This window comes from Astatotilapia calliptera, chromosome 7 (genome assembly GCF_964374335.1).
Source record: "Astatotilapia calliptera chromosome 7, fAstCal68.1, whole genome shotgun sequence".
In the NCBI taxonomy this organism is placed as follows: Eukaryota; Metazoa; Chordata; class Actinopteri; order Cichliformes; family Cichlidae; genus Astatotilapia; species Astatotilapia calliptera.
Window position 1 is genome coordinate 4,609,177 of NC_137428.1, and position 24,304 is coordinate 4,633,480.

General features: G+C 41.5%; 3 protein-coding genes across 5 annotated transcripts in view; 2 read left to right on the plus strand and 1 right to left on the minus strand.

The window, feature by feature from the left end:
• Positions 1 to 5,012: 5,012 nt before the first annotated feature.
• On the minus strand, positions 5,013 to 6,729 carry LOC113027225 (monocyte chemotactic protein 1B-like). Its single transcript, XM_026176846.2, has 3 exons — positions 6,568 to 6,729; positions 5,785 to 5,902; positions 5,013 to 5,695 (listed from the first exon to the last, which is right to left on the minus strand). Exons 1-3 carry the CDS (start codon positions 6,632 to 6,634, stop codon positions 5,581 to 5,583), a joined length of 300 nt encoding a protein of 99 aa, XP_026032631.2. The 5' UTR covers positions 6,635 to 6,729; the 3' UTR covers positions 5,013 to 5,580.
• A 5,401-nt stretch (positions 6,730 to 12,130) lies between these two features.
• On the plus strand, positions 12,131 to 13,878 carry LOC113027232 (monocyte chemotactic protein 1B-like). The gene is made up of 3 exons (XM_026176854.2): positions 12,131 to 12,308; positions 12,839 to 12,956; positions 13,046 to 13,878. Exons 1-3 carry the CDS (start codon positions 12,242 to 12,244, stop codon positions 13,158 to 13,160), a joined length of 300 nt encoding a protein of 99 aa, XP_026032639.2. The 5' UTR covers positions 12,131 to 12,241; the 3' UTR covers positions 13,161 to 13,878.
• A 3,015-nt stretch (positions 13,879 to 16,893) lies between these two features.
• Positions 16,894 to 24,304, plus strand: part of LOC113025136 (septin-7-like) — a 64,604-nt gene continuing 57,193 nt past the window's right edge. The window contains exons 1-2 of one of the 3 annotated variants that reach the window (XM_026172588.2): positions 16,894 to 17,210; positions 23,984 to 24,083. In XM_026172588.2, coding sequence (XP_026028373.1) covers positions 17,172 to 17,210; positions 23,984 to 24,083 — 139 coding nt within the window. In that variant the 5' untranslated portion in view covers positions 16,894 to 17,171. Of the gene's footprint in view, positions 17,211 to 23,513; positions 23,547 to 23,983; positions 24,084 to 24,304 lie in introns of those variants that run through there. The other 2 variants (XM_026172589.2, XM_080304052.1) reach the window with 2 other exon arrangements.

The following is a 24,304-nucleotide window of genomic DNA, read 5'->3' on the forward strand; positions in this document are numbered from 1 at the left end:
CACAATGTTGTGTAACAGGTGACATTTGTCATGCACATCTGCACGCAGGCTAACTCCATCCATCACCTCTCTCTCTCTCTCTCTCTTCTTTTCACCGTCACCACTGAAAACAAGAAGAGGCTCAGAGTTGATCCATGATGTAATCCCGCCTCCACCCTCAACCGGTCCGTCCCTCCTACCACACACCTCACCACTCTCTTGCTTTCGTCATACATGTCCTGCTCCACCCTCACATACTTCTCTGCCACTGCAGACTTCCTCACACAGCACCACAGTTCATCTCTTGGCATTCAGTCATATGGTTTGTCTAGATTCACAAAGACACAGTGCAACTCCTTCTCTGTCATCTCCTGTACTACTGACTACTTTCTTCATGTCTCTACCTCATCACTTACTGGTGATTCTATTATTAGAAACCTTAAGTTAGAGACGTTGTGAGCTCAATCGATTGTATTCCACATGAGTATCCAGCGTTTGGACAGGAAGCAGAGATGCAGTTGTAGATGGCTCTGCAACTTCTCTCCTTCTGTCATCCTCCAACAACCCTCCCGCTCCACCACAACCACCCACACATGCAGGGCCTTGGAGTAGGGGTATGTCACCAGGGTGCAGAGGAGGCTACCCCCCCCCCCCCCCCCTCTGTCCCCTTCTGGCTGCCTCTGCCTCAATTTTATCCCACAACTTAGACATTCACATTACTCACACTCTCATTACACATACATATAGGATCTTGGGGGTGGGCACGATACACGGAGTCCAAATTACCATCAGGGTGTACACCTCACCCCTGGCGTCGTTGCCCACCTCTCAATTTTAAATACACTTAGACATTGAGGGCTATCAGGAGGGACCATGCGCTTACCTGCTGCTCTCTGGCAGGTAGCTCCATGCCCTCCTGGGTTTTAATTGCACCTTAGAACACACATGCATCAACACTACAATGAGCGGGTGGAGGGAGGTTTGGAGTCTTCTCTCACCCCCATTCTCTGCGGCCTGCTGGAGCGGGGGGGCTAGGAGGAGTTGGCCGTCCGACTGCGGTCTGGAGTGTGGGGCCTCCCTGCTGCTGCGGAGTCGGGGTGGTCTGCCTCCCCCCACTGCAGGGAAAAGGGTAACACCACCTGGGTCTGGGTGCAGTTCCCCCCTCCAGGGGCAAGGGTACCTAGACCCGGTTTGTAGAGTACGCTTGGGGAGTGTGATCGTGTGTACAGCGTCTCTTTATGTCTGTCTCCACGTTGGTCGAGTGTGGAGTGAGTGCATATGAGAGCATGAGGGTGGGAATGGATGTTTGTGTCTGTGTGTGCCTGTATGTCTGTGTCTATATGTCAGGTTGGGTGTCAGGCGCCACCTCTCTGGGGACATCTCAGGCCCTCCAAGGTTTGGAGGCCTATCTCCCCCTACCACCACTTCCCCTGCCAGTGGCGGACTCCCTCAGACATCGGTGCGTTGGTGGTTCTTTGTGTCCGGGGATGGGCGTCCAGGTACACACCGGCTCACTCCTTGGCGGCCGCTTATCGGGGCCTGGAGCCTGGGGCTCGCTTGGGCCACTTCGGAGGTGGGGTGCCCCCAGCCTCTCGGCCTGGGGCTCGGTCACTCAGGCACGGCTGGCTGCCGGCGGAGCTCACGGGCGCGTCACTGCAACTCCCCCTGTCTTCTGCTCCGCAGCTGCTGAGTGAGCCCTCATCTGGGACTCTCCTCAGCTCTTACTGGGACAGTGGCGCGGCTGCCCCTTTGTTGGTCTTCCTTGGTCTCTTGTGTTCTGGGGGCCTCTGGATGTCTGGAGTTTTGATCTCCTCCATACCTGCTTCATGCCCTGCAGGACGGGGCTGTGGCCCCCCCACACTCCCTAGCAGATCGTTACATGGAGAAACCTTTGGAATGCAAGCATGCTGATCCACACAGGTATGCACACAGGTGTACACACGGGTATTCACAGACGCGGACTACAGCTTTCTTGGCTGCTGCCTCAAAGCACATTGTGCGCTGTCTATCTTGCGTGCTGCACAATATCGTTTATTACTTAGTATCTACTGATATTTACTGCTAGCTAGTTTATTGTGATGGTGCCGATTTTTTTATTATGTTGCTCTTTGTTGTTTGCTTTCTCTTCTGTTTTTTTTCTCCATACAGGTGACCCAGGTGTTTTGTTTTTTTTTGTTGTTTGGTTTTTTTTTTCTTTCTTCCCCCCCTTCTCACTGTCTCTTCTCCCCTTTGGTTTTCTTTCTCTCCCTCTCTTTCTTTCATTCTTTCTCCCTGTCCTATCCCCCAGTCATGTCTGTCCCGTTTGTAGGAACTGAAAATAAAATAAATTCATAATTATAATAAAGGTCAATCAAATGGACCAATATGGCAAGGCCATGATGATCCACTTGGTAAAATAAATCCGCTTGGCATCTTTCTTGGCCTTAAGACAACAATTCTGATGGCTAAAGATCCAAACGGGACACAAAAAAAAAAAAAAAAAAAAAAAAAACCAACCCATCCCCATAAAGTCTGTGTCTGCTCTCAGTCCACCTAATTATAGACCCAGTTTTAACTTTCCTCTTATTTCACAAAATCTGAAGAAATGTCCCAAAAGTTTTAAAAGGATGCTGGAAAAGAGATTTTTAACAGGATTATTCATGATGAAGACATGCAGCATTAACCATTTTGCTATTATCGGCAGCGTAAAAGCTTTTTGTGGCTAAAACCACCTGCTTGAGTCGTCCAAGGACCTGCTTGGAACACTTATCACCAATCCATCAAAATGAGATCTAATCAGATGATGTCTTAGAGCACAGCAAAATCATGTTAATAATTTGGTTCATTTCCTCCACATTACAAAGGTAAGTTAAAGGATAAATGTCCTACAGGCCTTTCTGGATGGCATAGGGACAGTGAATGAGTCCAGGCTAGGCTGGACCTCTGATGGTGTTCTTGGCTTTTAAGGCTCCACCTGAGATTGATTGCACACAGTTTGGCCACCAGCTGTTTTTATGATGTGCTGGAGAGCTCTCCTGTTCAGAGACATGCAACTAATGTACCATGCTGTGATGCAGTATGATGACAGATGCTGTGGTGGACCTCTGAAAACTGACCAGCACACAGACCTGTGGTGATTAGTAGAAACGTAGCTTTTCAATTTCAATTTCATTTATTTATACAGCGCCAATTAACAACAACAGTCCCCTCAAGGTGCTTTATATTGTAAGGTAGACTCTACAATAATAGATACAGAGAAAAAATTAACAAACGTATGACCCCCTATGAGCAAGCACTTTGGCGACAGTGGGAAGGAAAAACTCCCTTTTAACAGGAAGAAACCTCCGGCAGAACCAGGCTCAGGGAGGGGCGGGGCCATCTGCTGCGACCGGTTGGGGTGAGAGAAGGAAGACAGGATAAAGACATGCTGTGGAAGAGAGACAGAGGTTAATAACAAGTACGATTCAATGCAGAGAGGTCTGTTAACACATAATGACTGAGCAAGGTGACTGAAGAAGAAATACTCAGTGCATCATGGGAATCTCCCAGCAACCTACACCTGTTGCAGCATAACTAAGGGAGGATTCTGTCATGCTCCTGGTTTGGTGACCCAGCGTTTTGTGTTTCCTTTTGGTATCATCTTATGTTTTGTGGTAATTCTTATTTTGTATTTGGGCTTAGGGTTTGGTTCTTGTGTTTAGTGCTTTAGTGTTCTCCCTTCTGTGCTTTGTTCGTGTCCCTGAGTTTGTCTTTGTGAATTTCTGTTTTACTTTGAAGGTCTGGGTCTCTTATCACTGTGTCAGTTTGTGTCTTCCTGTCATCCTGTGAATTAGGATCAGCTGTGCTCCACTCCTGTGTGTCATTACCTGATTACCTTGTTTGTATTTATAGTGTATGCCTGCTTGTGTTCCTCGTCGGTTCGTCTGTGTTATTCTGCGTCTCTCTGCTCCACATTCTTCTCTCCATTTCCAGCTCTCCATCCCCTGCCTACTGCCTTGTGTCTTTCCCTGCGTGTGACTTTGTCAGTTATGGTTTTGTGTTTTGTTATTATGAGTTTTCCCCAGTTTAGGTTTATGTTCAGTTCTGCCCTCACCTTTCTTATTGTGCACTGTAAATAAACCCACTCGCACCTCCGCCACTGTCTGCAACATGGGTCCTCATTCACTCCATCACACAACTGCTGCCCCAGCCGTGACAGATTCAGGGTCACCTGGTCCAGACCTGACTATATGCTTTAGAAAAAAGGAAAGTTTGAAGCCTAATCTTAAAAGTAGAGATAGTGTCTGTCTCCTGAATCCAAACTGGAAGCTGGTTCCACAGAAGAGGGGCCTGAAAACTGAAGGCTCTGCCTCCCATTCTACTTTTAAATACTCTAGGAACAACAAGTAGGCCTGCAGTGCGAGAGCGAAGTGCTCTAATAGGGTGATATGGTACTACAAGGTCATTAAGATAAGATGGGGCCTGATTATTTAAGACCTTGTATGTGAGGAGCAGGATTTTGAATTCTGGTTGTAACAGGGAGCCAATGAAGGGAAATCCAAAACAGGAGAAATCTGCTCTCTCTTTCTAGTCCCTGTCAGGACTCTTGCTGCAGCATTTTGGATTAACTGAAGGTTTTTAAGGGAGTTTTTAGGACTTCCTGATGATAATGAATTACACTAGTCCAGCCTGGAAGTAATAAATGCATGAAGTAGTTTTTCAGCGTCACTCTGAGACAGGATATTTCTAATTTTAGAGATGTTTCAAAAATGGAAGAAAGCAGTCTTACATATATGTTTAATTTGTGCATTGAAGGACATGTCCTGGTCAAAAATGACTCCAAGGTTCTTGGCTTTGCTTTGTGTAATCTAACAAACAGCAACATGTTTAAAACTGAGTTTAAAAATTTTCTAAATCACAGGCAAGCAAGGATTTGCTTAGGTGTCATTTCCTGTTTGTTTTTTTTTAAAGTGAAGGTTGAACTCTACACCTGCAAAGGACATCAGTAGTTGTTCCATTGTCTGTTTATGTGACACGAGCTGTTACACTCTGTAAGAAGACTCACAATGACAAAGTTTCACTGATCCTTTATCCTTTATTTTGAAGTGAAGTTTTCAGCACAATCATAAAAACACAAATACTTAAGTTTTACATCAAAACCAAACAAACTGTCCACAGTGCAGGAACAGTGCTGCAGCCCATAGCTTATACTCTGCTGTTTACTGATGACACCATGTGGAGGTGGGAGGCACTGCTCTTTCACAAAGAACAGCTTCTCAAGTCATTTCAGATTACACTCCAAAGTATCACAGTGCTTACGGTCAGACTTTCAGTGTTGTATTAAGCAAAAACACTCGTTATTCAGTATAATAAGATAAATATTCAAAGTCAGAAATGTAAAAATATTAAATATCAGTATTAAAAGAACGACAGAGTAAACAAACAAAGAAATGTTTGGATTGCAGGAAATTATTCCTATTTGCAAATGAATCTCATAATTATGTCTTTAAGTATAAGAATATCTGATACAGATTCAGCATGTAGACAGAAGAGCTGCTGTTTGGTTATACAAACTTCCAGCATTTAAACATATAAACTGTCCAGCTTTTGTCCATGAAGGCTCTTCCAAAGTAGTTTCCATGGTTACAGGTTGGATGTCTCTCCTGGGACGGCTTTGGCATCCAGGTAGCTGATGAGCTGCTTCACCCAGGGGGCTGAAGGTCTGACACACAGCTGTCGGCCTGCCACTGTGTTCAGCCTGAAGGTTCACAGAAAGAGGAGAGTCAGAGGATGGAGGGGCAGGTTTGGTGATGGTGGTGATGTGTGTTTGTGAGGTTGTGTACTTACAGGATGGCGGACTTGGAGCAGCGCTGGCTGGTCTTGGCGTAGCTGACCACTCTTCCTTTAGGCACTTCCTGGTCATTGAAGCGGAAGCAGCACTTTTTTGGGCCAGCACCGCGCATACCTGCAAACAAACAGGAACAAGTTAACAACTGAGCCACTGACACAGCACCACATCATCTGCTTCCTGGTTTTTGTTCCGATTCAGTTTCCTGCTGGCTGGTGTGAGGTCACATCTGATACTGTATGTTTAGTTGATGACACTGTGCAACTGCTCATTTGTTCCCCTGAGTTATGAAGTGGTCAGATTTGTCATGTGACCTGTCCTCTGTTTACTGTATCTATGAAGTAATATGTTAATATTAAGTTTAATGCTGCATTAACATTAATTATTTTCATATTGCACATTAGAATGGACTCTTTATCTTAGACAAACTACTGAATGCTACAGCTTTAATGGTTCATGACTTTAGCTTCAGAAATAGAATTTCTTTCTAGTAACTCCTATGAATGAAAAAGATTGAAGAAAAGTTTCATACATTGTTTATCAAAAATAAAATCAATAGCTTGCTATTAATGGTCTATTAGTTTGTAAATAAAACAGCCAAGAATTATTGTTGCTTTGTAATAAAATTAATGATTTGAGTGATTTGTTTTTGTTTTTCTCAATTAAAAATAAAAAAAAACATTTTTATTGTTACGTATAAACGCTGAATATCATATTAATATTAATTTCAAATTGATATTCATCACACAGTGTAAAGGTCAGATCATTAAAACGAGCCTTACCCTCAGTCAGAGCGATGACAGCCAGCATGAGCACAACCACAGACAGAGCGAGACGAGGAGCGGCCATCCTGAAGTTTGTTTGTTGGCTTCGTGTTGCAACAGTGGATTAAAGTCTCAGCTGAGCTCTGTCGGCTTGTTCTCTGTGCTGTGTCACTGCTGTCCACCTGCTTCACATTTATACAGTTGGAAGAAGAAGCGGGGCAGACCCTGTTGTGCATCTTGGAAAGTTTGTGACGAGTCGAGTTTCACTAAAACAGGGAACTGTTCAGTTTCCCTTTTCACTATGCCTCTCTCAAATGGGACCTCTGGTCTGTCCAACTTCCTATGTGCTTTCTATTCTGACACCACAGACCTTTCATTGTTGATACAGTGTGAAACAGTTAAGTGTCTTTATATCAGACATATGAGTTTTCAGACAAAACAAAGGTGCCAAAGGTCAGTTTAATAAGTTGTACTTACTGCAGCTTCTCATGAATCCTCTCAATCTCCAAGATTGTGTTAAACAATCTGGTTAAAAAGTCCACTGCCCTCTCTTTAATCAGTCTCCATATCTCCACAGTAATGTCATCTGCACCAACCTCCTTTCCACTCTTCATTCTCTTCACAGCTGCCGGCATTTCCTTCTTACTGATCCTCTTTACCTTCTGAATAACTAACGGTTATTCATCTTTCTACTTCGCTCTACCTCATTTTCTTCTTTTTTCAGCCTCAAAGTACTCCTTCCTTCTTCTCAGCACCCCTCTTCACCTATCAGTACATTTCCATCTCTTTCCTTCATCACCCTAATCTGCTGCACATCCTTTCCAGATTGGCCTCTCTGCCTAGCCAGTCGATAGTCCTTCTTTCCTTCTCTAGTTATAAAAAGGGAAATAAAAATCAGTTTTTATTAATGAGTCAGTTTGTATCTTTCATAAAACAGTACTGGAGCTTGTAATTTTTTTCCGGCCCCCCGCACAGTCAGACAAGGAGTGCGTATTCTCCATAAATTGCTGGCTGTCTGTCCAGAAAGCGACTTTGGCTTCACAGAAAATTGTGAAACTTTCTAGGGAACCTCTGCTATTATTAGGAGAGACGTCATCCATCTCACTGTAGATGGAGCAGCTCTTATTTTGAGAAAAATGAGTGCTTTTATTAAGCACCCCAAAACGTGACTATCCAGAGATGCAACCAGGAAGCAGAGCTGGAATCTTACACGCCTCTCTGCAGTGTCCCACCTCCTGTTATTCCCCCAACACCCCATCCACATATAGACTGTCTGCTCAGAATCCACCAAAAAATCCCAGCTAACTGTCAGTCCTCAACGCACAGGCAGAGGAGGAGGAGAGGCAGTAATCTTTCATTTTAGCCTATTAATCAACCAAAGACAGACAGACAGTTTTAATTCATTTGAAAGCCTGACTCTGACCTTTGTCCACCCTTCCTGAAAAACTCAAAAAAACATTTTTTGTTGTAATAATCTACCATCCCTCTAGCTCTTACTCAGAGTTACTCTCTGATTTCTCCGCATTTTACCCGTGTTACCACTCAGTTATGATCAAATAAATAGTGCAGGTTATTTTAATATCTGTGTAGATGTTGAAAACGACAATTTCAAAACCTCATTTAACTTTTTATTAGACTCAATTGGCTTTTCTTAAACTGGAAATGATCCCACACTCTGGATCATGTCCTCACATATGGCATAGAAACTGCACATTTAACAGTGTTTCCTGAAATCATTTTTGATAACACATAATTTAAAAACAATGGACTACACAGCAGTGTACAATCAATTGCATTACACTAGATGTCTGTATATTAGAAACATCTTGTCTCAGAATGATGCTGAAAAACGAATATGTATATATTTGTGATATGCTGACCCCGGCTAGACAGATTTGGTAATAGTTTATAATACGTCCCATGCCTAAGGACGTAATTCTCCAAAAGTAATTCAAGGAAATCATTACACTGTAAGTCATTTTAAATAGTGTGCATTTTCATTGTAATTTTGCAGAAAACAAACAATATTTCCCCATCATTCAGTGTAAAACAGAAGCACAGCAATAATCATTTTGATGTGATACAACACCTTATAGCAGTGTTTCCGAACCTTTTGGAGCCACAGCAGATATTTCACATTAGAAAAATCACACAGCACACCACCAAACAAAAATGTCACAAAAAGCATTTTGATCATCAGTATAACTTTTTTGCTTTCTTCTCACCACTACTCGTGCTAGGGTCTTCATCTGGGCCGGAATTTCTCCAGAACCCAGGTCAGACTGACTACTTTTTTTCTTTTCAAATATTTATCTATTGCTATGAGGCATTGCGCTGTCTCTCTCGCAGCCTGACTATTATGTAATTTCTTTTTCGTCTTCTTCAGTTTTACTGGAAAAAGTTTTACTTTGCTACCAATTTAATTAGAGCACGTGGCTGTACTGCCCTCTAGTGGACGAGAATGTATTTTTTCTGCCCATTACACACGCTTAGAATTTTAAACTCAGTTTTAAACATGTTGCTGTTTGTTAGATTACACAAAGCAAAGCCAAGAACCTTGAAGTCATTTTTGATCAGGACATGTCCTTCAACGCACATATTAAACAAATATGTAAGACTGCTTTCTTCCATTTTTGAAACATCTCTAAAATTAGAAATATCCTGTCTCAGAGTGATGCTGAAAAACTACTTCATGCATTTATTACTTCCAGGCTGGACTAGTGTAATTCATTATTATCAGGATGTCCTAAAAACTCCCTTAAAAACCTTCAGCTAATCCAAAATGCTGCAGCAAGAGTCCTGACAGGGACTAGAAAGAGAGAGCAGATTTCTCCTGTTTTGGCTTCCCTTCATTGGCTTCCTGTTAAATCCAGAATGAATTCAAAATCCTGCTCCTCACATACAAGGTCTTAAATAATCAGGCCCCATCTTATCTTAATGACCTTGTAGTACCATATCACCCTATTAGAGCACTTCACTCTCACACGGCAGGCCTACTTGTTGTTCCTAGAGTATTTAAAAGTAGAATGGGAGGCAGAGCCTTCAGTTTTCAGGCCCCTCTTCTGTGGAACCAGCTTCCAGTTTGGATTCAGGAGACAGACACTATCTCTACTTTTAAGATTAGGTTTGAAAGGGAGTTTTTCCTTCCCACTGTCGCCAAAGTGCTTGCTCATAGGGGATCACATGATTGTTACATTTTTCTCTGTATCTATTATTGTAGAGTCTACCTTACAATATAAAGCACCTTGAGGGGACTGTTGTTGTTAATTGGCGCTGTATAAATAAATGAAATTGAAATTGAAAAGCTACGTTTCTACTAATCACCACAGGTCTGTGTGCTGGTCAGTTTTCAGAGGTCCACCACAGCATCTGTCATCATACTGCATCACAGCATGGTACATTAGTTGCATGTCTCTGAACAGGAGAGCTCTCCAGCACATCATAAAAACAGCTGGTGGCCAAACTGTGTGCAATCAATCTCAGGTGGAGCCTTAAAAGCCAAGAACACCATCAGAGGTCCAGCCTAGCCTGGACTCATTCACTGTCCCTATGCCATCCAGAAAGGCCTGTAGGACATTTATCCTTTAACTTACCTTTGTAATGTGGAGGAAATGAACCAAATTATTAACATGATTTTGCTGTGCTCTAAGACATCATCTGATTAGATCTCATTTTGATGGATTTCTTCAGATTTTGTGAAATAAGAGGAAAGTTAAAACTGGGTCTATAATTAGGTGGACTGGGAGCAGAAACAGACTTTATGGCGATGGGTTGTTGGAGGATGACAGAATGAGAGAAGTTGCAGAGCCATCTACAACTGCATCTCTGCTTCCTGTCCAAACGCTGGATACTCATGTGGAATACAATCGATTGAGCTCACAAAGTCTCTAACTTAAGGTTTCTAATAATAGAATCACCAGTAAGTGATGAGGTAGGGACATGAAGAAAGTAGTCAGTAGTACAGGAGATGAGAAGGACAGAGAAGGAGTTGCACTGTGTCTTTGTGAATCTAGACAAACCATATGACTGAATGCCAAGAGATGAACTGTGGTGCTGTGTGAGGAAGTCTGCAGTGGCAGAGAAGTATGTGAGGGTGGAGCAGGACATGTATGACGAAAGCAAGAGAGTGGTGAGGTGTGTGGTAGGAGGGACGGACCGGTTGAGGGTGGAGGCGGGATTACATCATGGATCAACTCTCAGTCTCTTCATGTTTTCAGTGGTGACGGTGAAAAGAAGAGAGAGAGAGAGAGGTGATGGATGGAGTTAGCCTGCGTGCAGATGTGCATGACAAATGTCACCTGTTACACAACATTGTGAGGGTGATGCACATTGTCCCTGCTGCTTTTCTGTACATGTTAAAAATTCAGCACAGACAGTTTTTAGTACTAGTTTATCCACAGACTGTATATTAAACAAATACACCAGGTGGGCACAGCCACCCAGACATCACCCAGTGATAGTTCTGCATGTGTGAAGCATGAAGCTGAGACTTTTGTCAGTTTTCAGCATTTATCAACCACACAAGCTAAGCCCACCCTAAAACACACCTGACTTTATGATCCTTGTTAGTGGGAACCACAACGTACAAAATGAACATTATGTGATATTTCGGAGGACTTGAAAATATCAGCTGAGACCATCAAACCACCAGGAAACTTTTTACTGAGGTCACACAACAAAGCAGCTACAGTGACGTTTATAGCAGACTTCTTTCTGAAACCACAGGAGTGGCTCCACCTGTTGGCCATTAGAAGAAATGCAGGTTTAAAGCACTTAAATACAACTTTATTTATATAGCGCCAAATCACAACAACAGTTGTTTCGAAGCGCTTTATTTTATAAGATAAAGACCCTACAATAATACAAGGTAAACACAGAAACCCCCACAGTCACATGACCTGCTATGAGCAAATGCTTTGGTGATTTCAGGACTTTTCACTCCTGAAATCTCCTGAAGTCCATCTTCAACCCATTTCATCTTCTTCTATTAACTGATTGTCTGGATGTTCACCAGACTGTGTTTCAGCCACATCGAGAGAAAAAGGTTGAAATCTGAGGAACATTTGTTTCTGCTCTTCTTCATATAAAGTTGCCCTATGAGAGCGCTCCAATACTGTAAAACAAGTATCACTTATGTTGCTGTTACAGTTTCACAACAGCTGGACTCAGACACGGGAATCGACTCAGAATAAAAGTTTACCCTAAGAAAGCTCGAAATGTGCAGAGTGGCTGAAAGGTGGGACTGCTCTTAGCATAAAGAGGACGCAGCAGGCAGCTAAGTCCATATTGATCCATATATAGGGGAAACTCCACGGGGTTGAACAAATACATGTCTGAATACTGATATGTCCTATATAGACACTTAACTGTTTCACACTGCATCAGCAATGAAAGGTCTGTGGTGTCAGAATAGAAAGCACATAGGAAGTTGGACAGACCAGAGAGATCTACTTTGGTCCCATTTGAGAGAGGCGTAGTGAAAAGGGAAACTGAACAGTTCCCTGTTTTAGTGAAACTCGACACGTCACAAATTTTTCCAAGGTGCCCAACAGGGTCTGCCCCGCTTCTTCTTCCAACTGTATAAATGTGAAGCAGGTGGACAGCAGTGACACAGCACAGAGAACAAGCCGACAGAGCTCAGCTGAGACTTTAATCCACTGTTGCAACACGAAGCCAACAAACAAACTTCAGGATGGCCGCTCCTCGTCTCGCTCTGTCTGTGGTTGTGCTCATGCTGGCTGTCATCGCTCTGACTGAGGGTAAGGCTCGTTTTAATGATCTGACCTTTACACTGTGTGATGAATAACAATTTCTTTCTCCTTTAAATGTAATATTAATTCATATTCAACGTATATATAAAACAAACAAAAAACAAAATAAAGCACACACAAGTCTCAGGACATTCAAATGTGCAATGTGAAAATAATAACTCAAAGTGATGATTATATATCTAAATGTCGGCAATGACTAGACAATAATTTCTAATGAAAACAGCAGAGCTGAACAAATCTGAAAGTAAAATAATTAATGTTAATGCAGCATTAAACTTAATATTAACATATTACTTCATAGATACAGTAAACAGAGGACAGGTCACATGACAAATCTGACCACTTCATAACTCAGGGGAACAAATGAGCAGTTGCACAGTGTCATCAACTAAACATACAGTATCAGATGTGACCTCACACCAGCCAGCAGGAAACTGAATCGGAACAAAAACCAGGAAGCAGATGATGTGGTGCTGTGTCAGTGGCTCAGTTGTTAACTTGTTCCTGTTTGTTTGCAGGTATGCGCGGTGCTGGCCCAAAAAAGTGCTGCTTCCGCTTCAATGACCAGGAAGTGCCTAAAGGAAGAGTGGTCAGCTACGTCAAGACCAGCCAGCGCTGCTCCAAGCCCGCCATCCTGTAAGTACACAACCTCACAAACACACATCACCACCATCACCAAACCTGCCCCTCCATCCTCTGACTCTCCTCTTTCTGTGAACCTTCAGGCTGAACACAGTGGCAGGCCGACAGCTGTGTGTCAGACCTTCAGCCCCCTGGATGAAGCAGCTCATCAGCTACCTGGATGCCAAAGCCGTCCCAGGAGAGACATCCAACCTGTAACCATGGAAACTACTTTGGAAGAGCCTTCATGGACAAAAGCTGGACAGTTTATATGTTTAAATGCTGGAAGTTTGTATAACCAAACAGCAGCTCTTCTGTCTACATGCTGAATCTGTATCAGATATTCTTATACTTAAAGACATAATTATGAGATTCATTTGCAAATAGGAATAATTTCCTGCAATCCAAACATTTCTTTGTTTGTTTACTCTGTCGTTCTTTTAATACTGATATTTAATATTTTTACATTTCTGACTTTGATTATTTATCTTATTATACTGAATAACGAGTGTTTTTGCTTAATACAACACTGAAAGTCTGACCGTAAGCACTGTGATACTTTGGAGTGTAATCTGAAATGACTTGAGAAGCTGTTCTTTGTGAAAGAGCAGTGCCTCCCACCTCCACATGGTGTCATCAGTAAACAGCAGAGTATAAGCTATGGGCTGCAGCACTGTTCCTGCACTGTGGACAGTTCGCTTGGTTTTGATGTAAAACTTAAGTATTTGTGTTTTTATGATTGTGCTGAAAACTTCACTTCAAAATAAAGGATAAAGGATCAGTGAAACTTTGTCATTGTGAGTCTTCTTCCAGACTGGAACTGTATACATCTCCAGTATCCCTATGGGCAGTTTGGTTAGTGTTTGTAAACACTTTGTTTTTTGCATGCTACTACTAAGTTGAGTCCTAAATTAAAATTAAAGAATAAATGAAAGTTTGTCTTTGCAGTTTTTTTTGTTTTTTTTTCTCATAAAGTAACAATTTGTGCCACTTAAATAAACGGTAAAGAAACTGCTGGTTTTCCAAAGGAACACCAGAGAGCCCAGCTAAACAGATCACATCCTGTGATGTGCAGATTGGTTGCTATATTAAGTTAGCATCAGTTCAAAGCTCTTGGTCATGCTCGTGCTTTGCTGCTTAGTTAGAGCTGGGTCATGATGCCAGCACTCCTGTAAATTTACAGTGTACAGAATTAAAAACTTCAATACCGATCACTTCCTGAATAACAATATTCTTTGCAAGGAGCAAGTGTTCCTTGAAAGAGTAGTTGTCAAACAGCTAACAGATCATCTGCAGAGGAATGGCTTATTTGAAGAGTTTCAGTCAGGTTTCAGAGCTCATCACAGCACAGAAACAGTTTTAGTGAAGGTTACAAATGATCTTCTTATGGCCTCTGACAGTGGACTCATCTCTGTGCTTGTCCTGTTAGACCTTAGTGCAGCATTCAATACTGTTGAACATAATATTCTATTAGCACGATTAGAGCACGTTGTGGGTATCTCAGGTACTGTGCTGCAGTGGTTTGTATCATATCTAATTAATAGACTCCAATTTGTGCATGTAAATGGAGAGTCCTCTTCACACACTACGGTCAGTTATGGAGTTCCACAGGGTTCAGTGCTAGGAACCCTGTGGAAGCATGTTTACATTATACATGCTTCCCTTAGGCAGCATCATTAGAAGACATAGCATACATTTTCACTACTATGCAGATGACATAGATCTGTCTATGAAGCCAGATAACACACACCAATGAGTTAAACTGCAGGAATGTCTTAAAGACATAAAGACCTGGATGGCCGCTAACTTTCTGCTTCTTAATTCAGATAAAACTGAAATTATTGTACTCGGCCCTGAAAATCTTAGAAATATGGTATCTAACCAGATTCTTACTCTGGATGGCATTACCTTGGCCTCCAGTAACACTGTAGGAACCTTGGAGTCATTTTTGACCAGGACATGTCCTTCAGTGCACATATTAAACAAATATGTAAGACTGCGTTCTTCCATTTTCGCAACATCTCTAAAATTAGACATATCCTGTAACAGAGTGATGCTGAAAAACTAGTTCATGCATTTTTTTTACTTCCAGGCTGGACGACTGCAATTCATTATTATCAGGATGTCCTAAAACCTCCCTTAAAAGCCTCCAGTTAATCCAAAATGCTGCAGCAAGAGTGCTAACAGGGACTAGAAAGAGAGAGCAGATTTCTCCTGTTTTGGCTTCCCTTCATTGGCTTCCTGTTAAATCCAGAATGAATTCAAAATCCTGCTCCTCACATACAAGGTCTTAAATAATCAGGCCCCATCTTATCTCAATGACCTTGTAGTACCAGATCACCCTATTAGAGCACTTCGCTCTCACTCTGCAGGCCTACTTGTTGTTCCTAGAGTATTTAAAAGTAGAATGGGAGGCAGAGCCTTCAGTTTTCAGGCCCCTCTTCTGTGGAACCAGCTTCCAGTTTGGATTCAGGAGACAGACACTATCTCTACTTTTAAGATTAGGCTTAAAACTTTCCTTTTTGCTAAAGCTGTTTTGCACATATTCAACTCTGTATATTTTATATATTTTATTATTATTATTATTATTATTATTTTATTTTATTTTTTTACTATTTAATTTGTAAAAATGTGTATACACACACACACACACACACACACACACACGTAGGAAAATATTTATTATACACATCCAGAAATGCATACACTATTATATATTGTACATATATTTATTAGTTTCAGGTTGGCCATTCTTGTATTTTGCTCGTTTGTGTTGTTGTGTTTGCACATCTCTGTTGCTTGTGGGGCTCGCACACAAGAATTTCACTCGCATGTGCTGTACCAGTGTGCCTGCACATGTGATGTGACAATAAAAAGTGATTTGATTTGATTTGTGATTTGATTAGTTACTGACTTTGACAAAATGTAACAGTCACACTATTGTACGGGGGCTCCACTGACCTGCAGCCCCCTTTGTTTGTGTGCCATTGGCCCCTTTCGTAATCTATTCATGAGTGCAGCTAAAAATCAAGTAGGGGTGAGCACATGGAAAAATTCCTGTTTGTTATGACATTCACCACAAGACCATTAGCACTGTATAATCAAAATGAGAGTTATCCACAAGAATGATGTTACTGAATAAAAATTTAAAAGATTTATTGATTGCTGCTTGCAATTACTAACTCATAAGCCTGTGGTGGTTCTAAGTACACTTTGTTTCACAGTTTCTCTCACTTCTTTTTGTTGTTTGCTGGTGCTTGGTTAGTGTCCAGGGTTTGTGAAGAAAGCAAATTTTTGCCTCCAGCACATGAAGGCCCCACAAACACAATTAGAGGCCCATCATATTTGTGTTTGGCCAATAGGAAGGCGGATCTGGATTTCTTGCGGGAGGGTCAAGTTATGAAGACACTGCTAGCGGGATACCGGAAGTTTCGCACCTAACCGTATCAGTTGTCAAAATGATGCTGTAGGAAGGTTGATTCAGACAAATAGGGAAAGAATAAAATTAAATAAGATTACCGAACTTTGGTACAGCATTCATCAGCACACATCTGATAGGCAGAATCTGTGGTTCATTTTAAATGACTGCTAAAAACTATTTTCTATAGGTTAGCGTTTCTTCATAGTTTTGCCCATTATTTATGCCCTTTTGTTCTTTCTACATGTGTGTATAGGCGTCTGTATACAAGAATAAATGAAAAACCCTGTGCTTGACTCTGTGTTTAGATGTATAATTATGTACGCTTATTTGTTGTGTTTTTATCTGTGACAGTGCTAGTGATGTTCAAATAATGCTTGTCTTTTTATTGTTGATATAGTTGTTAAAAAGTATCTAAACTAACAAGCCGATTAGCGGATACTTTTTTTAATAAAATCCAAAAACACACGAGCGCCATACACGGTATAGGCGCGCTCCTCGTCTTATTCTGAAATTCCCAACCGGATGTGGCCTTGCATAAATCCCGTTGGTGTTCCGCCTGTGGAAAAGCGACCGTTGGAGCGTTTTCGCTTCACCGTGCTCCCATCCGTTGTGTCCGTCAGCGGCCATATCTACTGTAACCGCATTCATTCATTTTTAGACGCACTGCTATTTTTTTCTTGAACCAAAAGACGGCTATTTAGTGAGAAAGCCGTGAGCATCTCGTTGTTTCGTTACCCTCTCGGACGTTTGTCGGTTTATGCCTCGGTGAGTGTCCGTTGAAGGCTGGGTGGTAACAGTTCGGCTTCACGATGATCGAGCGACCAGAAACCGCGGTTTCCAGCATCGCTGTAAGTACACCACTCTTCACAGCACGTCTGTGGCTTTTTCCGCCAAATAAACTTATTATAATAAACTCCTCAACCGTTACCGTGGGTTTCTGGCTCCGCTGGTATTGACTTGGAGGATTGCAGACCAGGCTCCGTTAAAAAAATGTTCCGTTTTAGGGTGGTTCGGATTTTTACAAATACCAGCCTTTGACTAAGACGTAATTTTCATCTCCTGCGATATGAATATAATGTGGTGAACACTCCGGCGTTAAATTTGATTGACCATATAATAAGTACTTCACTATATGGCATCATTTTAAAGCGAATCACGCCTCATTCCTCCTGTGTAGCCTCGTTTTATAAATGAAGCGATGTTTGAATGACGAACAATGACTTTAATTTGTTTTAATATGTGGAGGTGGATTCTGTGTCAATTTACCTTTTGGACAGCGCAATTATGGTGTTGCTTATAAAATGTCACTGTTTTGAACAGAGCCTGGCTTGAGAGCTCCCATAACAGAGCAGCACGTATCGGGGGGTACGTGGTCTGGTGTCAATTATCGCTGTGTGCACAAAGAGATGGGCTTAGTGGGGTTTCTTTTAGGAGTATTTACACAGAGTTACTTGTCTAATTTTTAAACGCTGCGACTGTGAGACTCAGATCGGTTTGCTTTTCCATGCTAGAGTCCCTTAAAGAAATATCACTTTTTAATATTCTTAACAACAGCTTTGGCACAGTGGCCCTGACCCTCGGGTCAGTGGGGCTGTGGCCCTTTCAGTCCTCTTTATTTGCATGTTGTTGGCTTTGTTCAGGGCATTTTAAACTGACACTTAGATTTAGCAATGAGTCCCTGCTCACCACACAACACAGCACACATTGTATTTCTGCCGCATCTGTTTCTGTAATCCAGTACGAGGTGATTGGCAGTGACTCCCCCAGGCATAAAAGTGTGCACGGTGCTAAAAAATAATCAAAGAAAACATACATTCACTGTGCTCATATGAATCAACGTTTAAGCGATGCATTATTTAGCACACAATGCATTAATATTGAAGTTGAAAACAGCTGAGGAGGCAGTGAGAGGGCCACAGCATCAGCTGCTGCATGCATGAGGGGGTGGACTTGGCATCACAGATGATGTCAGTGAACCAAGCAGCTACTATCACCACTGGGTTAGACTGGGGGATGGGGTAGTATGAATGGTATGGACTGACTAGCCTTCCTCTCTCATCCCCCATTACTTCCTTCTTTACAGTCCCTTGCCTGTTGCTCAGTTAGTCACTTTCTCGTCAGAAATAGCCACACTGCAGCTGTTACACCAATGTGAATATTATGCGGAAATGTGATGTATGATAGTGCATGCATACTATTTTATTCATGTAGTGTCCCATCTGATCCACAGACTCTCCGCTAACCACCCACTCACACTTTTTTTGTGAGCTAAATGCTGACTGGTTTTCACTAATACATGCTTCCATATAGTTAAAGATCCACTGCAGTGTGCTGTGTGAGCTACATGGAAACAGATCAACCATCATAGGTGGTATCTTATGTAACCAGTGGCAGATTTGGGTGTGGGCAGCAGCTGGAACTTACTCTCATCTGGCAGGCAGCCACACACTTTGGCAGCAGCCCTGTTATGCTTCATTCAAGCAAGGTAATAACAGAGATACACTTACCCAACTTTTTTACTTGTCTGATGCAGTAGAGATGCCTTGGTTTTGGGTATGAGCTGATACTGAGTTCTAATTCAGAGCTAGTGTTAAATTAGTGAGCTGTATACCTCACCACGAGGGAACATTGTTTTCCTATCTTTGTAAAAATAAAATGAACCGAAGACATCCAAGAATATAAATTTACTGAATGTGGATTTATTATAACTAATAAATAAACTAAAATCAGAATCACCTGTTTTTCCTGCATTTGTTTAATTTTAGCACAGCGTGAGAATCTTTATCTGTATACAGCTAATACTTATGGACATGCTAGGCTCTCCTTTCTCTATTCTCACTGTGAGTGCATCCCATCACACACAAACACATCAGGTGTGCAATGGAGCTCTAAGAGTCAGGTGATGTGAATTATTAAAAATCAAGTTGATCTCATTATGTTACTGTAAGTGTGATTAAAGTTTGCTAGCAAATGTTTCTGCTGGTTTACACTTCAGAGTGAAATCTTCCACTTAACTGAGGAACCTTCTTAAACAGTTGCCATAACCTGACGTACCTCCCTGGAAGAAGAAATAATAATTATAGCATCAGCAGGAGTACTCGCATATGTCTGGAGGTAGGTTACTGAAACTATCCCTAATGGATGTGAGGGAGCATACTGTGAAGTGCCCCCAGGGGAAAAAGAAAAATGGCTACAAGAGTGGGGACCCTGGAGGGGGAAGTCCCAGCATTTTATTTGTTTCTGTCTGCTGGCAACGTAAATAAAACATCGGGACACAACTACACAGTACTTAACACATGATGCATCAGCATAAATGCCGGCAATGACGTTGGCCACTTATGTAGGTTACGTTGTAGGATCTAGATTCTAAATCAGACCATAGACTGAACATAACCACAGTGATGAAGTGGAATAGAGGGTGAAGGCTAGGGCTGGGCTATATCATACCGTTCGCGGTAATAGTAATAGTAATTTTGGGCAACGATAGGAAAATGAAATATCGCGATAGAATATGGGTAAAACGCGCATGCTAGCGGGCCGTCGTTTTTACCGTGTTGTTTGGAAAGTACGGCACACTTAAAATCAATCCTTTGATTTTTCTGAAACTTGACAGTGCTCTTATAATCCCGTGTGCCTTATGTATGAACTCTGGTTGTGTTTACTGACCTCGAAACGATTTTATGTACACGGCGCTCGAAAATCTCAAATGTTTTACTGCGACTTTGCTAAGCTACGAAGCCGCACCGCTTGATGGATTGTCGGAGCATTACGGCTATCGTAGGCAGGAGCCTCGCGGAGTGATACGTACTGTGCTTCAACATAATGTTACCGTATTGTGTGTGTATAACCTCTTAAGTTTTGTGGATATTATACATGGTTATGCTGAGGATATGTCGGCCAATTTCCACTGGAAATGCCTTTTGGTTAAACTGTTAGCAAGGAATTTGCACTGTTACATTTTTATATAAGTTTAATGCACATAAAAAAACAGCTGCTTGTTTAAGTGAAAATACATTGATGGGGTTTTTTGCACTAATAAAGTTGTGGAGTTGTAAAGTATTTTGTCTAGTGTCAATTATATCGTCAGTTATATCGTTATCGCAAATTTTCAAATGTATATCGTGATAAATATTTTTGGTCATATCGCCCTGCCCTAGTGAAGGCAGTCTGACCCTTTCAATCAGCTTGCTTGACTACACTTTGTTGTTCATGTGAGTTAATAAGAAAAGCTACACAAAACTACAGGCCTTTTACTCTCAAGTTCCTCCATGCTGCGTTGTCCCTCCTGCTAACAGCAGGTACACTTAAGCATGGCATACTAAAAAGAGATAAATATAAGATCAAACATGAAAGATTGTAAAATATGGACACAAATCTCCTTATGAAGCTTCCTGGTTCTGAAACCAGATGTGATGAGTGAGGGGTGGATTCTTTTTTCAGAGGTCAGAGGCTGTATAGACTTTTATAGGACCAGAAGTGTTTTTGCAAAAACGGATATGACTGTTAGGTGTCACCTCTGTTAAGCTGTCCACTGTTTCTGCTATTGGTGTTTTGAGTTTGCTTTTCTTTCTAATTATGTGACAAACATGGCTTTCTGTGAGGAACAGACACTCCAAGAAGTTTGTGCTTCACTTCTCCCAAAGTTAAAATGGTAGTATTTAGTGTAATTAGTCTGTTAGTGCTAATTAACAAGTATGGATGTAAGTGCTTTTCATCCATGCAGTTTATAGATGTAGCTTGCTAATATTAGCTTCAGAATATGTATTCCAGAACCGGCTGCTGACATCCTCGTAATAACATCCATCTTTCATAAACAGTGTATACACGGTTTATATAAGTCTATTCTTCTTTGTATTCTAAAGCAGCCCTTTTGAATTATGAACTGGAAGTGGATATTACTGGCTGCCCTCTTGTCACTGTAGCACAGAGTGATACCCTGGAGCACTTTGCACAGAGATATCCACTGTATATTTGGAGAACGAGAGAGTCAAACGAGTGGATTAAAGTACCACACTGATGTGTCTTTTGCTGTTGTCCTTCATCATTCCTTTCTTGCTTCTCTATATCTTTATATCGTCATGCTTGCATGAATTTGCACTCGTGGATGACTATAGCGCATGAGATCAGCGTTCCATGCTTCTTCTTTTTCACACAGCTTTACTCAGGCCATGTGGCTCAGATGTGTTTTTCTCTGTTTGGTGCTGTGAAGATCAATGCTGCGTATGTAACACACACTCTACTAGCGTCTGTGTGACTCAGGCATGGAAACACTGGAAAGTGCTTCAGGCAAGTTCAGAGTAGTTAAGCCTGCTGTCGACCTGTGTTCATCCCTAGTATTGATTATTTGCATAGATTGCTTCCTTTTTTTTTTCTTTTTTTTTTTTTTTTGCTGCTGTCTGTGAGCTGTTAATATCCACTGTTGATGGTGGTGTGTAACTTAGTTTTCTGAATATCACAGATCTAAGGCTTGTACCGTGTTAATATCAGGTTAGATCCGTGGCAGGAAGTTTCCCCGAGGAACAGGAACCTGATGTGTGTCATTTTTGTAGTTATAAATGTAAAAATATAGCTACAGCCAGCATGTTGTATAGAACGCTTTGAGTACTCCGGGAGAGTAGAAGAGCACTATGTAAGAATCAGACCATTTATACTTACCATTAATACAATTTATTATAGTGTTTGTCCAGCATTTTAAAAACATGAAACTCCAGGCACATTGTTTTGCTTGTGGAATGGAGGCGTCCATTTTGTGACAAATCATCTAGCCTTTGCAGTGACTTAACATAAAACTTAACATAAAAGAGTTTAACATAAAACTGTTGCACTTCAAATATGTCATCAAATTAATTTTTGTAAATTTTCAAGGGTTTGTAAATTTAAGGGTTTGCAGCAGATAACTTAATACTCCAGAGGAGTTTTTCATAAATGGACACAAGCACTAAAAATGTTAGTAAATGTACTAAAAAAAGCTGAAATCAACATGGTATGAATCATTTGACTGCAGTCACAAAGAAGCTTTTTTTCCTGTACCATATCTAAATTTTGTCTCTAAATAATTTGGGACTGATGTAAGTTGAAATTTTTGTTTTAGCTCACAGATCTTCTGGCTGGGTTTGTGGCACTTTCTGGTTAATTGAGTGTTGTTGTTGGGTGGGTGGGCAATGTTTACACCCAAGTTTGTGAATGTGATTACTTGAGAAAGAAGGAATGAGCTTCAAATGTATACCATAGGTGTATGTACTAAAATTCTCGGACAAGTTTGAATCTCAGCGACCTCAAAGCCAGAGGTCAAGATTTCGGAAAATCCTGTGATTGCGATAACTCAAGAAGGAACTCACCTAGGATTTTGAAATCGATACAATAGGTGATTCTACTACAAACGCCCTTGCTGTTAAAACCTGTAGCTCAGGATTTGCAGCAAGTTGTTGTTTGAATCTTCTTCACATCTAATGTGGAAAAGAAGTAGATTGGATGGAACAACTCTTTCAATATATGACAGCTTGAATGTCAGAGTGCATGATATCACTGTAGATACTAAAGTTAGCAAATGTAATTATAATGGTGGTGTCTGGTTCTGGGTTGGAGGGACTTAAAGAAGAGCGTCACTCTGAGGTCAACAGTTGATTCAAAAGTAGATGTGGCAGGAAATGGTTATCACTCTCTGTTTCAGTCTTTCTGAGGCGTTCTCTGCCTTTTACCAAGAGTCAGCTGGGACAGTTGACACTAGTTACTGACTAGTTAAGTCAAAAACAAGAAATTCAGGAGCAAAACATCTGAAATTGATCGAGTGGTTAAATTTCTGCAATAAAAATAGCTGTTTCCTACACTGGCAATGATGCAGTCCATTTTGAAAATTCAGTGGGCTAATTTTCCAAATGGTTCCAGAAAGAGAAACGCACAAATTTTGACACTTTTCTAAAAATGGTTAAAGTGTTTATGGAATGGAGAAAGGGCTGCTGACTTTAGCTGTGGGTGGTTTTTAACCCCCAGCAGACCTCTCAGTGCTGCACTTTCCATCAGTGCCACGCCTGGCAGCCTCAGAGGTCAGCAATCGATGTGTTTGGAGGGCGGGGTTTTATTTTGACAGCAGGCTGGGAGATACGGAGAGGTAGAGGGAGATCAGTGATCCAGCCTGCCTTCAGTACGACCGGTCTTTCATGCGGGACATGATGGACACTATTCACGTAGGACCTTCTTCCTTTGCTTGTCTTCATTCTCTTTGTTTGTGTGTTCTTGTGTTTATTGAGGAAATGATTGGCCTCGTGTATTGGTGTTTTCCACTTTCATTTTTCATGGACTTTGACAGAATTGACTCGACTTCCTCTTTCCATCGAAGAGAAAACCTGTTATTTCTCTTATAACAGTCTTTATGTATTGAACCCAGCTGTACTTCATCTTTTAGAGGCTCTGCCACTGTAGCACAGGAAAATTCTAGTAACAGGTTTACAAAAGCAAGATTTGTGTCACCTTGTGTGTCCAAATCCAGCTGTTTGTCTTAACAAGTGCATAAAGCTCCAGCTATTCTAAACATATATTTATTCTGATGCGTGTTTAAGAGTCTGAGTGTGTTATTGATTCATGCTGTTGATCTCTTTGACAGAATGTGTGTTTTTTGTTTCAGCAGCGGAACCTAGAGGGCTACGTGGGCTTTGCCAACCTCCCCAACCAGGTGTATCGGAAGTCTGTCAAAAGAGGGTTTGAGTTCACATTAATGGTTGTAGGTAAGTTGGAAACATCAACACCTTGACTGTAAGTGAGGACACTCATGTGCATGTTTGCTTCTATTGTGTGTACACCTGCCACTGCTGTGTGTTTTTCATTGCTGCATGCATGAGTCATCAGCACAGGTTCAAAGACAGTAAAACATGTGTGGCATCCCATACATGTCACATTCAGCTGCTCAGGATGAAGAGTTGACAGTTTAAAAGGCAGTTAAAGGCTT

Excerpts from the sequence above, each read along its gene's own strand:
- LOC113027225 (XM_026176846.2), bottom strand. The coding sequence starts at position 6,634 with ATGGCCGCTCCTCGTCTCGCTCTGTCTGTGGTTGTGCTCATGCTGGCT. Across the intron at positions 5,903-6,567 it reads TGTCATCGCTCTGACTGAGG|GTATGCGCGGTGCTGGCCCA; the intron begins GTAAGGCTCGTT and ends GTTTGTTTGCAG. Across the intron at positions 5,696-5,784 it reads TGCTCCAAGTCCGCCATCCT|GCTGAACACAGTGGCAGGCC; the intron begins GTAAGTACACAA and ends GTGAACCTTCAG.
- LOC113027232 (XM_026176854.2), top strand. The coding sequence starts at position 12,242 with ATGGCCGCTCCTCGTCTCGCTCTGTCTGTGGTTGTGCTCATGCTGGCT. Across the intron at positions 12,309-12,838 it reads TGTCATCGCTCTGACTGAGG|GTATGCGCGGTGCTGGCCCA; the intron begins GTAAGGCTCGTT and ends GTTTGTTTGCAG. Across the intron at positions 12,957-13,045 it reads TGCTCCAAGCCCGCCATCCT|GCTGAACACAGTGGCAGGCC; the intron begins GTAAGTACACAA and ends GTGAACCTTCAG.